The 17321-nt window shown below is 47.9% G+C and overlaps 1 protein-coding gene across 1 annotated transcript; it reads left to right on the forward strand.

Annotated features, from left to right (window-relative positions):
- Positions 1-620: 620 nt before the first annotated feature.
- On the forward strand, positions 621-15988 carry ZNF653 (zinc finger protein 653). The gene is made up of 10 exons (XM_040415004.1): positions 621-932; positions 3322-3365; positions 3552-3749; positions 3940-4335; positions 6573-6750; positions 7335-7443; positions 9217-9331; positions 9404-9503; positions 14377-14550; positions 15737-15988. Exons 1-10 carry the CDS (start codon positions 655-657, stop codon positions 15852-15854), a joined length of 1710 nt encoding a protein of 569 aa, XP_040270938.1. The 5' UTR covers positions 621-654; the 3' UTR covers positions 15855-15988.
- Positions 15989-17321: the final 1333 nt, after the last annotated feature.

Genomic DNA, 17321 nt, shown 5'->3' on the forward strand with positions numbered 1-17321 from the left:
TTCTGGTCTAATTTCCACGCTAAACTCGCCCATTCAAGTCAATGGTCCGTGGATAAAAGATGCACGCCGTCTGTGTGCGGTTCTTGTAGCGGGTGGTTGCTAGGAAACGCTGGGCGCACATTCTTATAGGTTTTTGTTTGGCGTTTCGTGACAGCCGTACAGATGGGGGGGAAAAAACTGACAGATTCAACATGGAGATAAATCGTAAGTGGAAGGGACGGAATTGGGTCAATTGGTCGTGTATGCGCCCATGTACCTCACAGCTGAGGGTCTGTCACAATCGTACCCAGTCTACACAATCTGGTATACACTTCTATACGGCCATGTACGTATGGGGCACATGATGGGAGTTGTTCCCAAGGTATACGCCAAATCTATATGTACACCACCCAAAAAAAAATAAAAAAAATTCATTAATTAATAAATCCATGTAAAAGTCCAGGTATTCATCCCTCTAACTCCCCATAGGACTCAATGGGCAGTGTGCTGGGCGTCTCCCGAACAGGCTCCGCCCCCTCGCCGTGCGTCTCCCGTACAGGCCCCGCCCCCTCGCCGTGCGTCTCCCGTACAGGCCCCGCCCCCCTCGCTGTGTGCGCGCTGTCCCTGCCAGTAAAGTTTATTGAAGCTCCGCGCGGTGACGTCAGCAGAAGTAAGATGGCGGCGCCTGTGATCGAGACTCCCGGCTCGGAGGAAGAAGAAGATGACGACTACGGGAGGAAGGGGCGGGGGAGGCCGAGGCTGAATGATACGGACCGGGTGAAGCGGCGGCTGGAGTCCCGGAAGAAGTACGACTGCCGGAGGGTGTACCTGGGAGAGGCGCACGGAGCCTGGGTGCTGAGGAGGGACCGAGGCGGAGGGGACAGCGGCGGGGAGGCCTGGAGCGATGCCCGCCTGGCTGCCCATCTGCTGGCCCTAGAGACGAGCTGCCAAGGGTAAGACTGCCCGTTATCTCCCCGCATGGACCTGACTGCAGGATTAGGCCGCCAGGAGATGCTGGGGGGTTGTAGTTGCAGAGCATCAGTGTGTATGATGGGGGTTATGTTCCCTGTGTTTAATTGTGTCGCCCTCTGTGTGTGTGAGATATCAATAATCCACCATCCATCAAAGATCTGGTCCATTAGGGGCGTCTGATGCGTGGGCGTGCCCCTTTTTTAGGGGATGCTGGAGTGTCAGCTCTTAGGTGGGGGTACTGTGAGAGCAGCTGTCCTTTGAGGGGCGGCACATCCAGGGGAGTGGTCCCTTAGGGGATGCTGGGTCTGCCGGAGTGTCAGGCCTTGGGCTGCCGTCCTTTGAGTGGTGGCACTAGATGGGACTGCTGATGCAATAGGGTCACACATGCCAGTCCTTTGGGGACCTCAAACCTGTGGCGGTTCAGTGGAGGGGGGCGCCAGCCCTGTGGCGGTTCAGTGGAGGGGGACGACAAGCCTGTGGCGGGTTCAGTGGAGGGGGGCGCCAGTGGACATTTCCTGGAAAGGAACGGAGATCAATATGTGAACAGTGGGGGTCTGACTCCCAGGACCCCTGATGATCAGCTGTTTGAAGAGGCTGCAGTATGAAGTGCAGCCACTACACAATGTACGGCGCTGTGAGAGGCTCAGTCTCTTCATACAGCTGATTGGAGGGGGTGCCGGGAGGCGTGGTCTCACTGATCACATGCTGCAGACTTAACCTAGACGTTTTTCTTTTTTCAGCCCGTATGCAGAACCATTCACTTCAGTGGGTCCGCAAAAAAAAACTGTTTCCGTATGTCTGCGTGGCCGTTCCGCAAAAAACATAGAACAGGTCCTATAATTGTCTGTTTTGAGGATAAGCCTAGGCATTGTTACAACGGATCGGCAAAAGATGTCACGCGGACTGCAAAACGCCTACGGCGGTGTGCATGAGCCCTTATTATCCTGATCATTGGCCTTCAGTATTGTTCTCCGGGAAAACTCTCTTGTGAGGTCATTTATCAAACTGGTGTAAAGTAGAACTAGATTAGTTGCCCATAGCAACCAATCAGATTCCTCCTTCCATTTTTGACAGCTCCTTTGGAAAATGAAAGGTGGAATCTAATTGGTTGCTATGGGCAACTAAGCCAGTTCTACTTTACACCAGTTTGATAACTCTCCCCCTTGGTGTTTAGTATGGATGACCCATCCTCGGGACAGGGCACCTCCTGACACCCCCCAATGGTGCTGTGGGCCTCCTTGCAGCTCACCAGGCACAGCGCCGTCTAGTGGCTGTGCTTGGTATTGCAGCCCAGCCTCATTCCTTTGAGTGGCACTGAGCTGCGCTTAGGCCATGTGACCGATGAACATGACATTACTGGCCTAGGAAGAGGCCGCAGCGCTCACCGGAGCATCGCCAGGTGTCGGACCCCCACCGATCAGATATTGATGACCGATCCTGGGGATCTCAGACAGCCCATTTAAAGGGGACCGGTCATTACTTTATTCTGCCATTAGTATGGGCAGCATAAAGTAGAGACGGGTGAGATGATTTCAGCGGTCGGTCATTTATAAGTTATAAAGTAAGTGGTCACCGAGAACCAACGTCACAATCATTGCAGACTGGGCCTGGAAAAGAGTCCCGGCCTCCTGAGAAGAGTCCTGGTTATCCATGACGTCCTGCTCTCCTGCTGATGACTGACCGTCTTCTACCGAGTTTTCTCCCTTTCTCTCTAGGAGAGAACTGCCAACCATCAGCAGATGGACAAGAGCAGGAGATTATAATAACCAGGACTCTTCTCAGGTAGATGTGACTCTTCTCCAGGCTCAGTCTGCAATGGTTATGATGCTGGTTCTCGGCGACCACTTACCTTTAGCTCCTGAGTGACACACCGCTGACATCAGCATTTCTGTCACTATTTTATGCTGCCCTCAGTGAGGTCACCATAGGTGGATGACAGGTGGATGACAGGCGTAATGTACATAGTTCAGTGATGGGGTGTCCCTAAATCTGCCCAGTAGGACCCCCATTAATTACTATAAGGCCTAATGCACACCCAACGCTTGAATGGGTCCGCACTCCGGAGCTGCGGTGCAGTGCAAAACGGAAGCACGGATCGGAAGCATTACAGAGCTCTTCCGTAGTGTTTCTGTCCGTGCCTCCGCACCGCAAAAAAATAGAACATGTTCTATTTCTTTGCAGTGCGGACGGATCACGGACCCATTCAAGTTGAATGGGTCTCGATCCGTCACGGACGTCGCCTGTGCAGTGGGTACTGCAAATTGCGGTCCCCAAAGCACGGAACGTCTGAGTGCATGAGGCCTAAACCAGTATATATGATGGACCGCCAGTGACCCCACTTACACTCTGTACCCATCTCTTGTGTTTCAGGAAATCTGATGGTGAACTTCAGCTGAACCCACCGCACAGGACAAGTACGTGATTAGTACTGGAGAACTACAGCTCCCAGCATATCTTATAGGCCATTATGTAGTGTAGTCACTAACCCCCGTAATTATGGGTTGATCATTAGATATTAGGGGGGGATGATTTGCTCAGGATAGGAGGGGGGGGTGTCCATTAAACCCCGCCAGCCCTCACAGCCGCTATTTTCTTTGCAGGACAGAAGCACGGTGTGAACAGTCTGCTCAACTTAATGACCTGGTATAATGACCACAAGAGCCACTGTCCTCACGAGCCCACCCTCTCCGAGCTCGATACCAGTCACCTCCTCTATACCACAGCAGTGTGGCAGTGCCAGGCCGGGCACCACTTCTTTCAAGACCTTCGATGCCCTTTGAAGACACTAAATCATAAAGGTAGGACGTTGATATTGTATATAGATCAGATCACCCCCTAGTGGTGGCAGCTGAGCTTTGATAATGCGCTATAGTCCTCTCTCTATTCACTGACTGAAGCAGAGCTGCAGTGTAAAGAATGGGGGAGGAGATTGTGTCCACTTTGTGTGTTTTGCTGTGTTATTTATCCATCTCGGATCTTTCTTCGCAGGGTGCGATGAGGAAGTAAGCTCCGATGATTCCTCCTCCAGGCCGACACCAGTGATCCAGGTTACTGAGATTTGTCAGGAGTCAGATACGCAGGTCCACACCCTGTACTCCGAGAGCATGACAGACGGAGAAGATCAGGGCACAGAGGAGACGGTGATGTGTGTCCCTATGGGGCAAGAAGCACTGGGACAGGTGGTAACTGCTGCCAACTGCCCCTCCCAGGTCATTATCATTGCTGGGCCTGCATATGAGGCATTGGCCGCGGAAGGGATCCAGCTAGATGTTGATGGAGGCAGCGGAGATGAGGAGGCATGTACAACACTGGAAGCAGTGACTGAATTCTCCCAGACCGAGCCCGGGGAGCACGATGACGACAGCAGTGAAGAGGTCCTGACAGGTAACTGACGAAGGTCAGAGGCGAGGGGCATTTCCCCTTTACGTCATTATAGCTGAGTGACATCTAACATGGGAGACATTTCCCGTAATACAAATCGCCAGAAGAGGCTGAGCAAACAGGAGGTGCTGGGCGATTTCAGCTCTGTGTTTAGCTCAAAGAGATTCAAAAACTTTACAGTCAGCTATCTAGTTGGCAGAGGCCCAAGCCCACAGACCCACACACCGACGGCCGCCGAAAGGGCACGGCCAGAAGTGCGATACAATGCGGTGGAAAAGTCTTCAGACCCTTTCACTTTTCATAGTTTATGTTGCTCTTGTGCTAAAATAAAAAATCAAGGCCCTTCACATAAATCTGCCCTCAATACCCTATCCTAAGAAAGTGAAAACAGAAGTTAGGAAAATTCTAATAATGTATTAAAAAGATAAAACTAAAAGTTTGTATGGAAATAATTATTCAGACCCTTTGCTATGACACTTGACATATAGCTCTGGGGGCCTCCTGTTTCTCTGGATCATCTGAGATGTTTCTACACCTTGATTGGAGTCGCCTGTGGTAAATTTAGTTGATTGGACATGATTTGGAGAGACCCAGAAGGTCCCACAGCTGACAATGCATATCGGAGCAAAAGCCAAGCCACGAGGAGGAAAGAACTGCCTGTAGAGCTCAGAGACAGGATTGTGTGGAGGCACAGATCTGGAGAAGGGGGACAAAAACATTTCTGCTGCACTGAAAGTTCCCAAGAGCACAGTGGCCTCCATAATTAGGTGGAAGAAGCTTGGAACAACCAGGGCTCTTTCTAGAGTTGGCCGCCCCACCAGACTAAGTAGCGTATTTGTAGCTCCGTAAGACGCACTTTTTATGGGTAAATATGTCATTGTGTTTTATAAAGCAAATTCTAACGAGAGCTTCCATTATGGAAGCACTAAGTACAGTAGGAAAGGCGAGCAGTGAGTGTAGCGCTGGCAGTACTCGCCCCTCCCTGGTCTTCTCCAGGTGCTGCCCTCAGCAGCATCAGGATGTAATGCAGGTAAGTGCGCACTAAAACCTGATGCTGTGCGACGTCAGATCGCAGTGCAGAAGCAGAAAGGGAGCTCTGCATCACCTCTGGAGCAGGAGAGGTCAGTTGTTTTATTTAGTTTTGTCTGATCTGCTAAAATATATTTTTTTACTTTCCTTCTCTAAAACCTAAGTGCGTCTTATAGAGGGAAGAAGATGTTAATAAGGGGGAAGAGGGCCTTGGTAAGAGAGGTGACCAAGAACCCAATGGTCACTCTGGCTGAGCACCGAAGATCTTGTGTGCTCATCGGAGAAACTTCCAGGTCAACCATAAATGCAGCGCTGCAGAAAGAAGCCTCTCCTCAATAAAAGAGACATGAAAAAAGCACCTAAACGACTCTCAGACTTTGATACACAAGACTATCTGGTCTGATGAAACAAAGATTGAACTTTTTGGCCTCAATTCTAAGTGTCATGTCTGGAAAAAACTGATCATCTGCCCAGTACCATCCCCTACAGTGAAGCATGGTGGTGGCAGCATCATGCTGGGGGGACAGGGAGACTGGTCAGGGTTGAAGGAAAACTGAATGGAGAAACGTACAGAGATATTCTTAATGAAAACCTGATCCAGAGCTCTGGACCTCAGACTGGACTGAGGGTTCTCCTCCCAACAAGACAATGCCACTAAGCACACAGCCAAGACAACACAGGGGCGGCTTAGGGACAACTCTGTGAATGTCCTTGAGTGGCCCAACCAGAGCCCTGAACCCAGTGAACATCTCTGGAGACACCTGAACGTGGCTGTCCACTGATGGTCCTCATCCACCCTGAGAGGATCTGCAGAGAAGAATGGCAGAAAATCCCCAAATCTAGGTGTGCAAACCTTGTGTCATCATCCACAAGAAGACTGGAGGCTGCGATCACTGCCAAAGGGGCTTCAACAAAGTCCTGAGTAGAGGGTGTGAATACTTATGTCAATGCAAGATTTTAGTTTTTCCTATTCAATAAATCAGTAAAGATTTCTAACCTTCTGCTCACACTTTCTCATTATGGTGGATTGGGTGCAGATTGATGGGGGAAACTTGAAATGTTTTCATTTAAGCACAAGACGGTAATATAACAAAAAGTGAAAGGGTCTGAAGACTTTCTGAAAGCACTGTATGTGACAGTCCGAGGCTTTTAACACACGGTGACTGTCAGTATGTAGGGTAGTGAATTTGTCTTTCCTTTTCTTCACCTAGATGACAATGTGCTCTATACCCTGAAAGCAGCGCAGTCTGAGTTGGATCAAGCCCAGGGAGTGATACTAGCTTCCCAGCAAGATGAGGCTGCCTCCCTGGAGGAACCGATGGGACCAGTCATCCTAGAGACTGGCAAGTACCAACTGGAGAATGTGCTGCAGATCAAAGTGCCGGAGAAGTGAGTGTGCCATGGGAATGAGCTACATCTGCTGGGGAAATGCATTTATTTTAAGGAGAACTCCTCCAAACATATTGGAAAGTCCTCTTTGGACAGAGGGGTCCAGTCGTGCACACCCCACCCACGTTTTGACCATTCATTGAAGATGCTGTCAGGTGTCAAACCTAAAGGGGCAGGATGGAGGGCTCTCCTATTATCACAGAGTGCCGCACTTACGGCGACCGTTTGCCCTCCGAGACATGCGGGCCATATGTCCCGAAGCGGCATCGATCGTGTGCACACATCATAAGAGGTTACTATGACAGTGTTTGCGTCGGGCTGCCGGCGGGACTACTGTCATATGAGTGTGGGACATGGGCCGCCTGAAGCGCACAGTCTCATTGTAATCTATGCCGCTCCAGGACTTATGGCCCCACACGGAGGGCATACCGTCGTGTGCACAGGCCCTTAGGGAGATAAATAACCATTCCATCCCCCATGACTGTTCACGAGGGACAGAATATAGCAGAGAAGTCTGCTTTATTAATCAGATTTTTATTAAAGGAGAGGAGCCTCTGTAACGTCTGCTTTGTGTGTCCTTACAGAAAGAGGAACCGTCGTGCTCCAGTGATAGATGCTGATGGGGTGCCGGAGGTGTTCCACTGCCCATATGAGGGGTGCCCTCGGGTCTATACTGCTCTCAACAGCTTCCAGGTATGTATCGCCCTAGTACAGAATTTATTGTCCTCCCTACGTTATAGGTGTCTTTAGGCCTGGCACATTCCACCATTTTATCGAGACCTCCTCTATACTGATTGATTGTGGGCCACAGCTACGGGGACATTTTGTTTTCTTGCATTACTATTTGCAAATAAGTAAGTGAACCCCAACGTCATCACATTTACCACCGAGACTAACAATATACATTAGATACCATTCAGCACATTTACAACCATAGGGAGGAGGGTGACCGGCTACCAGCTTATCTCATACAGGATGTGAAATGGAAATTCCTATCTTATGATGATATATAACTGGTGGGGGGTCTGTGGACCCCCAAAGATTCTTGGAATGAAGGGGCGTAGCACTGCATGTCTTTCTAAGTTTTCCCAGCACACTGCTATCCCGACAACTTGTCTATTCAGGGAACCTCAGCTGACTCCTCACCCTTGACTCTCATTTACCTGTCTGATATCTGAGAATCGCCCCAGTCAGACATGTGACACGTCTTGTGGACGTCCCATAAATGTACCCCTATAACATGTTCACGACGTAAGTGGATCCAAGCTGTACCTTGTGTGTGGACAGGCGGCGTCAACCGCCTGGGTACTGCTTGATATAGGACAATACGTTAGAGTTAAAATTTTCAAGTTAACAATCCTCACTATGAGACTGAAAAGTGTAGTATAAAATATAATCCGTAAAAACACAAACATACGGAGCATGACCACATCATATATAGCCAGGATGCTATACATGTCCCAGCAATGAGCGGATCAGAGTAGCCTGGGTAGAAGGGAATTTATATCGAAAATGAATTAATGTGGAAAGAGGAAGATGAGAGCAGTTCATGAGTTTGAGAAGGTAGGTGCACCATGGATAGCTTCCTTTGGTTTGGCCTCCTGGGAACTACAGAGGTACTGTTTGGGCTTAAAAGGGTTGTCCGGTTTCATAATACTAGTGACCTGTGCTCAGAATACGTAATCGGTATCAGAACGGTGAGGGTCTGAGACTCTGCACCCCCGATGATCAGCGGTTTGAAGGGGCCGCGGCACTAGTGCTAGAGCTGCGTTCTCCTCGAGATTACACTGCGCCGCCGCTACAGTGAAGACTGCGTGCAGCTCTCGCAGGAGCACCGCAGCAGAGGTGTCGTCAGACCCCCACCAATCTGATATTGATGACCTGTCTTGAGGGGAGTTCAACAGTTCCATGAAGCCAGAGTACCCCTTTAATATAGACTGCAACCAGTGTCTAATTTGTTTTCCATTCCAATTGTGGGACTCCAGCGAGCTTGGTGATCGGTATAGCCATGTTTATTTCTGTAGAGGGATGCACTGAGGGATCTCTATCGCGAGGACCTGTGAGATTCTGGTGACTATGCCGTATGTCTGTCCGGGGCGGCTCTGTCGGGAGATGTGTGGCTGGGACAGGAACGGCTGGAGTGAATTACTTTTTGGTGTACTTTCAAAGGGCATCTGTCAGCAGATTTGTACCTGTGAAGCTGGCTGACCTATTGCATGTGCAGAAGGAGCGCCAGTTGGAGAGAGAGCGCCTCTAAGTGTAATGGTAACGCCCCTGTTGCTCCTAGAGGCTCGTATGCATATATTGCATTTTTTATTTTTTTGGGGTTTTGTTTTTTACAAACAACTTTAACAAAAAAGGCATCGAGCAAGTTGTAATAGCCATATTCAAAGAGAATTAGATACTTCTGGTCCTCAAAGCGTTTTCCTGGTGGTTCCAAGGCTGACACCGATTTTCTCTCCTTAGAACCACGTGAATTTAATTCACAGAAAAGGCAGAACCAAAGTGTGTCCCGAAGCCGGCTGTGGGAAGAAGTTCTACCTGACTAATCACCTGCGCCGCCATATGATCATACACACGGGTACGTGCTGGCACTGGGTAAGAGATGCCGGAGCGGGTGGCGTTCTCTGTCTAATACCTCTCCTCTCCGCAGGCGTCCGAGAATTCATCTGTGAGACCTGCGGCAAATCATTCAAAAGGAAAAGTCACTTGGAAGTCCACAGGAGAACACACACCGGGGAGACCCCCCTGCAGTAAGAAAATTATATATTTGTTTTCTCCTCTGGTATAGTTCAGACATGCGGCATCCAACCTGGGGCAGTTCTGTGTGCCGTCAGTAGGTTACGGTACAATACAATTAAAGGGGTGATCGGGGGAGCCAGAAATCCTGCTGCTCCAGAATTTGCCTGTGGCATGACGACACAACCACTGAATCATGTGACGGAAAGGACCACGACCACCTCTGCTGTGACCAAATCCTATGTTGGAGCAGACACATTTGGGGTGTTCATTTCAGCGGGTGGGACCAAAACATTAAAGGGGTGCGTGAAGTTGAATGGAGTAACAAGCAGCAGTTCCAGGTAGACAATAATTTTATGGTACAAATGGTGACGATGCAAGCAAGGATGAGGCAGTTTTTCCGTGGCTTCCCAGATAACCCCTTTTAAAAGGGGTTGTTCCGGACCTCTGCGCACAGGTTGTGTCTGGTATTGCAGAGCTGCCATTCTGCACACTGTGGAGAGGGGTGTTGCTGTATTTCGAAGGAAGCAGCCATGTTGTTCTAATTCTGCGGGTCTGGATCTGCAGGAAAATCTACACCAAATGGTGCCGAATTCTGCAATGGAAAATAAAAAAAATCGGCCATGTGGTCCGCACATAACCTGTTAGCACTGGTGGGATAACGGTAGGGAAACCCCTCTAATCCCTGTCTGGTAAAGGTGATGTAGGTCACAGCACAGCAAAATCATTGCTGTGTTTGATAAAGCTGTCCGTTCAGGCATTTTGTCCCTTTTTGATGTGTAAATTTGGGTCATGGAGTCATCGGGGCGTCCTTCCTACACCGTGTCGCTGCCACATCTCCGTCTCATTGTGCTCCCACCATGACATGCACAGCAAGCTCATGCGCATACCTCAGAGAAGGGTGCGGGAGCATTAGAGTGCTTACTGCACCTGCGCTAGCTTACAAATGGCCGACGGGAGGTGTCAATCACAGTGAGATTGGGGGAGGGGTCTGGCATGGACTCGGACAATGTAAAAAGACTCCCCGATGACTCCATGACCCAAATTTACACATGAAACCGTGGATTACAACAAAATGCCTAAACTTTTTAACAGAAGCAGCAATGATTTTACTGTGTGTGACCTACAGCACGCTTTCATTAGTTGCATATGGCAAATGTGCTGGCAGGTTCCCCCATTACACCTTATCCACTGGAGAGGGCATGAGCGCCTGATCGGCGGAGGCGCAACTGCTAAGTATGAGAGTGCATGCATGTCCGCCGCTCCATTCAGCTCTCTGGAGTGACAGATATAGCAAAGTACAAGCGCTGTACTATCCCCGGCTGAATGGAGCATGACTGCTGCTTCATTTAAATGGCAGAGCACCACCGATCAGATGCTTATCCCCTATTTTGTGGATGGGGGGTATGTTGTCGTACTGGACAACCCCTTTAAAAGAGGACCTTTTATGGGTCCAGACATTATGAAATAAGTAGGGGGTTGTGTAGGGCATAGTGCAGGGATGTAAGATCGCTTACTAGTGCATCTGTCCGGCGCTCCGTTCGCCCACTGTGCCCCCCCTTCACTTTTCCCACCTGGTAAACTAATGTATAGCATCGGTACAGGGAGGAGGAGACTGTCCTGTTTCTCAATGGGAGTCTCCTTCTCCCTGGCTGTAGCGCTGTCCAATCACAGCGGAGAGCGTCATTGAGAAACGGGGCAGTCTCCTCCTCCCTGTACCGATGTTCATTTCCATCGCATAGAAACATAGAATGTGTCGGCAGATAAGAACCATTTGGCCCATCTAGTCTGCCCAATATACTGAATACTATGGATAGCCCCTGGCCCTATCTTATATGAAGGATGGCCTTATGCCTATCCCATGCATGCTTAAACTCCTTCACTGTATTTGCAGCTACCACTTCTGCAGGAAGGCTATTCCATGCATCCACTACTCTCTCAGTAAAGTAATACTTCCTGATATTACTTTTAAACCTTTTCCCCTCTAATTTAAAACTATTTCCTCTTGTAGCAGTTTTTCTTCTTTTAAATATTCTCTCCTCTTTTACCTTGTTGATTCCTTTTCTGTATTTAAAAGTTTCTATCATATCCCCTCTGTCTCTTCTTTCTTCCAAGCTATACATGTTAAGGTCCTTTAACCTTTCCTGGTAAGTTTTATCCTGCAATCCATGTACTAGTTTAGTAGCTCTTCTCTGAACTCTCTCTAGAGTATCAATATCCTTCTGGAGATATGGTCTCCAGTACTGAGCACAATACTCCAAATGAGGTCTCACTAGTGCTCTGTAGAGCGGCATGAGCACCTCCCTCTTTCTACTGCTTATACCTCTCCCTATACACCCAAGCATTCTGCTAGCATTTCCTGCTGCTCTATGACATTGTCTGCCTACCTTTAAGTCTTCTGAAATAATGACCCCTAAATCCCTTTCCTCAGATACTGAGGTTAGGACTGTATCACTGATTTTATATTCTGCTCTTGGGTTTTTACGCCCCAGGTGCATTATCTTGCACTAATCAACATTAAATTTTAGTTGCCAGATTTTGACCATTCCTCTAGTTTTCCTAAATCCTTTTCCATTTGGTGTATCCCTCCAGGAACATCAACCCTGTTACAAATCTTTGTGTCATCAGCAAAAAGACACACCTTACCATCGAGGCCTTCTGCAATTTCGCTGATAAAGATATTAAACAATATGGGTCCCAGAACAGATTCCTGAGGTACCCCACTGGTAACAAGACCTTGGTCTGAATATACTCCATTGACTACAACCCTCTGTTGCCTGTCCCTCAGCCACTGCCCAATCCATTCAACAATATGGGAGTCCAAGCCCAAAGACTGCAATTTATTGATAAGCCTTCTATGTGGGACAGTATCAAAAGCCTTACTAAAGTCTAGATAAGCGATGTCTACTGCACCTCCACCATCTAATATTTTAGTCACCCAATCAAAAAAATCAATAAGATTAGTTTGACATGATCTCCCTGAAGTAAACCCATGCTGTGTTTCATCTTTCAATCCATGGGATTTTAGATGTTCCACAATCCTCTCCTTAAGTATGGTTTCCATTCATTTCCCCACTATTGATGTCAGGCTTACTGGCCTATAGTTGCCTGATTCCTCCCTACTACCTTTCTTGTGAATGGGCACAACATTTGCTAATTTCCAATCTTCTGTGATGACTCCTGTTGCCAGCGATTGGTTAAATAAATCTGTTAATGGTTTTGCTAGTTCACCGCTGAGCTCTTTTAATAGCTTTGGGTGTATCCCATCAGGCCCCTGTGACTTATTTGTATTAATTTTAGGCAGCTGACTTAGAACCTCTTCCTCTGTAAAGACACATGCATCAAAAGATTCATTAGTCTTCTTTCCTAACTGAGGTCCTTTTCCTACATTTTCCTTCGTAAAAACTGAACAGAAGTATTCATTGAGGCAGTCAGCTAGTTCTTTATCTTCTTCCATATACCTTCCTTCTTTTGTTTTTAATTTGGAAATTCCTTGTTTTAGTTTCCTTTTTTCATTTATGTATCCCAGGGGGGAAAAGTAAAAGGGGGGGCGAATGGAGCGGCGCCCAGACAAACTAGTAAGCGATCTTACATCCCTACACAACCCCCTGCTTATTTCATAATGTCTGGACACATGAAAGGTCCTCTTTAAACTGTTTAAGGCCTCATGCACACAACCGTTGGGCGGCCGTTCTGTGCATTCTGTGTTCTGTGTTAAAAAAGCTACAAGACTACGGTTTGTAAATATAGGGACATGTGCTGTTTGTCCGCAGGCCTCTGACCTGACACAATTCAGTTGTGTAAATGATGACCGAAATCTTCTCCAGCTCTCTAGTCAGACCCACGGTCTGCATGGGGATGGCACCTCATATTTGACGAGGCCTGCGTCTAATTGTCCTAAATTAAAGGGGTTGTCCCCAAAAAATATTCTACTAAACCAGCAACTGGGTCTGAATACATTTGTAATTGCATGTAATTCAAAATTTAGCGCAGACGCTGAGTTATTCACTGAAATCTATCTGTATAGCGCCACCTGCTGTTTGCCCTTTTTCTAAATTCTCTGTCCAGCTCACTGAGGTTAAAGACGTTATCTCATGATTAATGTACAAAAAAATTTAAATCAGACATCCTATAGTAAATGACAATCTCTAACAAAGCTAGAACCAGCCATGTACCTCACATGGGTCCAGAGATCTTCGCATTCATTGCTCCAATTGCTCTGCTAGGTTAGGTTTCAGATCAGGCAGTGTTTACTTTCACCGGGGACGTGTCCTTTCTGCTGCAGCTCTCTCTCCCTGTAACTGCCACAGATTCTAACAGAACATATGGCTGTTGGCAGTCGAAGATTTAAACTGAGCATGTGCGACCACCTCAGTGAGCAGGACAATAAATAAGGAAAAGCACATACAGCCGGTGGCGCTGTACAAATACAATTTAACCAATACCGTAGTGGCTATACAAAATTTTTAATGACATTCAATTACAAAAGTATTGAGACCCAGGGGCTGGTTTAAAAACCCCTTTAACACACACACGCGCAGTTCCATCCTTCAACTACCACCAGCTGCAGCAGACAGGACATGCCCCCCAAAGCTGACTATTTGAAATGTAGCAGAACATCTCTGGATCCATGTGAGGTACAGGGCTGGTTCTGGCTTTGTTAGTAAGAGATTATCATGTACTGTATGATGCCCGATTATAATTTTTTACATTACTCCTGGGATAACCCCTTTTATGCACGTCCTCCGGCAGCGCGGATGATATCGGAGACTGGTATTTGATAAGGGGCCCCTATAGTGTACTAGAAAGCGTTGTACAGTGATTGAGCTTTACCGCCCGAGTTGCTCCTCCATTGTAATTGTCTCACCCCTCTTTTTGTGCCCTCAGGTGTGAGGTTTGTGGCTTCCAGTGCAGGCAGCGGGCATCTCTGAACTGGCACATGAGGAAGCACGACTCCATGATCCAGTACAGCTTCTCCTGTGAACAGTGCGGGAAGCTCTTTGAGAAACGGGATAGCGTCAAATTCCACGTGCTGAAGAGCCACCCGGATTGGAGTGCCACGTGAGGGCGAGGTCCAAGTCACGTGGCGGTTTTATAAGTATTAGTAGATAGTCTGAAGTCCTAGCATGGCACTCCGAGAGCCAAGACCCAGCGCAGTAGAACAGGGAGCGCCCCTACCCTTCTCCGTATATAAAGTGTAGTCTGAGCACTGCTTTGTCAGGCAGGGTATGACATGGAATAATGTACAGTAGCAGCTGCCTAACATGAGGGATATATAGAAGTGTGCGCCCCCTTTAAGATCTATTATCTTTTTAAGATTTCCTGCTGTTTACAAACTGTTCCTTTAATTAAAGGGGATGTCTCAACAAGGCATCCTCTTAGTAAAATCTCTGCAAAGTGCAGGTGTCCTGCAGTGGCCACTAGAGGGGAGATGTGGTATTACATGGCAGGCACTCTAATCTTTGCTTTTTATGCCTGGCTTATGAGGAGGAAGGGGGCATCCATGATGTCGGGTTTTTTTTTCGTTTTTTTTTTTTTTTTCATTTTCTTATAAGCTACAGATAGCGCTGATCCGATATAAGGCTTTACTAATCAATCCATGCAGGCATTGATCTAATATCGGCTGTCGAGGGCCCCTTTAGGTCTGTGCCGAATTCGTAGTTAACTTCTACTTTAGCAGGAAAATAATTTGGAGGTCTTAGAAATCTCGCTTCAGTAGTAGAGATAGTAAAACGATGGAAATGGATGCCCATTTAAAGGGGAAGTCGTAACATTTTATGTTTTGCCGCCACATAAATGGCCATAGGACAACGGTATAAACCAAGCGTGGCCTCTTTAAATTATACCCACTGGAGATCGGGGGTCTTAAAGCTCACCTGTCAGCAGGATCAACTGTCACCCGCCAAAACCATCCCAAACTGCCAGCAGTGTGTTTCTGATGATGCCTTTCTTCCTGAAGGCAGATGCAGCAAAAGTACTGAAAACTTTGTTTTATCCCCTGCCCGGCGCGAAGGGGCAGGGGGAAGGGGTCGCGCTTACTGTAACTTGAAGCAAGGAGGCCGCTGCCCCCTTGACTTCCAGCATGCGCGGAGAAGCGCGCAGGGCAGGGGATAAAACATCCTTCAGGAAGAAAGGCATCATCAGAAACACGCTGCTGGCGGCTTGGGGTGGTTTTGGGAGGTGACAGGTTCCCTTTAAGGATGTATGTAAGCAGCGTGTACAGTTTTATCTCTCCTCTCCTCCACAGGAGTGAAGTAAAGCCTGAGGACGCCCTACTGAGCGGAGTGCAAGTGAAAGAAGATGATGCTGTGTCCAGTAAAGACCGAATTAGTGCACCACCAACCACCAATTTGGTCCCCTTTTAAATGTGCCGCCCCCTGTAAACCCTTCTGCTGAGTGCGCCCTTTCTCAACCTCTTCAGAGCGGAGATTTCCTACAGGAAACCTTTTTTTTTTTTAAACATTTTAAAATCATGCATTAAAAAACAGTTCTTTCCAAACTTTCCTTTTAAACTTGTGTCTCCATTGTCTTCCAAGTCCATTGTAGTTCATAGCAGGAGGTTGATGTGTTCCCTACAACCTCTGGGAAACGGCCAAGTGAGCGCAAGCGCGGCCACTGCTCCTTTCACCTCTATCAGACCGCCAGGTTATCTTGTTGAGAAGGATGACTTGGTGCTAGTCTAAGGGTGTCTCCACACGCGGCAGATTTTGTTGCAGAAAATTTTCTGCAACTGAAGATCAGTTCCTTTGGGCTTTCCGCCTAAAATAGCTTCATTCAGATGAATAGATCATAGACATTTTCTGCAACAACATCTGCTGTGTGTGAAGGAACCCTAAGGCCAGTTTCAAAGTAGCCCAGTTGTCTGCGGAAAACGGGCGCGGTCGGTGTGGGAGCGTGATTTCCCATCTTGAACCCTGGAGTTTGGGGGGGGGGGGGGGGGTTTGGAACAATTCTTGGTCTGATGTTTGCCGCTGCTGCTTGTGTAAGGCCTTCCAACTCATGCAGAGCCATGAGGCACATGTTAGACCTCCTACTCCGTTCCTGAAAGGACCAGATGAGATTGCTTGAGTTTAGAACTCGGACACTGATGTTTTGTTAGGGTCCCTTTATGCAGGGTGCTGAACCTCCTTGAAGAGACCAGTCCTGTATGGAGGCTTATTGGAAACAAATATGCAAGGAGTTATCTCTGAAGAGAATAATCTCGCCAGCGCCACCTTGTGGAAGTGGTTTCCTGTGAGTCAAAATCTGACTTTCCAGCAAGCCTTGTGTTTTGACAAAAGAATATAGCCAAGCCTGTCAAATCCCAAGGCTTCTTGAAAAGCTATTTGCATATATGTTTCCCGTGGAGCATTGCATTGTGCCAGCCAGAATCCTTCTCCATACTGATGAGGGGCAAGCACAGCTCCCTAATGATGGATATCTGGCTTGTCTATTCCCTTGTAATATTCCAAGGCTTGTTGGAAAGTCTGATCTTGACTCATAGAGAGCCATTTCCAATAGGTAGCGCTGGAGACATGGTTCTCTTTCTTGGGAGATACCTCGTTTCATATAGGGTTCCTTAGAAGAGGATATAAGGTTGTCTTCTCTTACTGTCAGTATGGTGAGGTTCATCGGAATGAGCAATGGACCTTGCAGGGCTCCCTTGTGATATACTTCAAGTTCACCCTGCCCCCTCTATCCACGGTAAGTCTTGGATACCAGGCAATGGAAATTTTGCACAGTAACTTTTTTAGAAGGGGCCCTTGATGGGCCAGCGAGTCTTCAGTTTCCCCCCAGCACCTTCTCAGGGGAAATAGTCCTTTCTACTGATGAGAGGAACATGTGAAGTGCAC

This window comes from Bufo bufo, chromosome 1 (assembly GCF_905171765.1).
Source record: "Bufo bufo chromosome 1, aBufBuf1.1, whole genome shotgun sequence".
Classification (NCBI taxonomy): domain Eukaryota; kingdom Metazoa; phylum Chordata; class Amphibia; order Anura; family Bufonidae; genus Bufo; species Bufo bufo.

Coding starts and splice junctions, on each gene's coding strand:
- ZNF653 (XM_040415004.1), top strand. CDS start 655: ATGGCGGCGCCTGTGATCGAGACTCCCGGCTCGGAGGAAGAAGAAGAT. Junction 7,444..9,216: donor CTGCTCTCAACAGCTTCCAG/GTATGTATCGCC, acceptor TTCTCTCCTTAG/AACCACGTGAATTTAATTCA. Junction 9,504..14,376: donor ACCGGGGAGACCCCCCTGCA/GTAAGAAAATTA, acceptor TTGTGCCCTCAG/GTGTGAGGTTTGTGGCTTCC.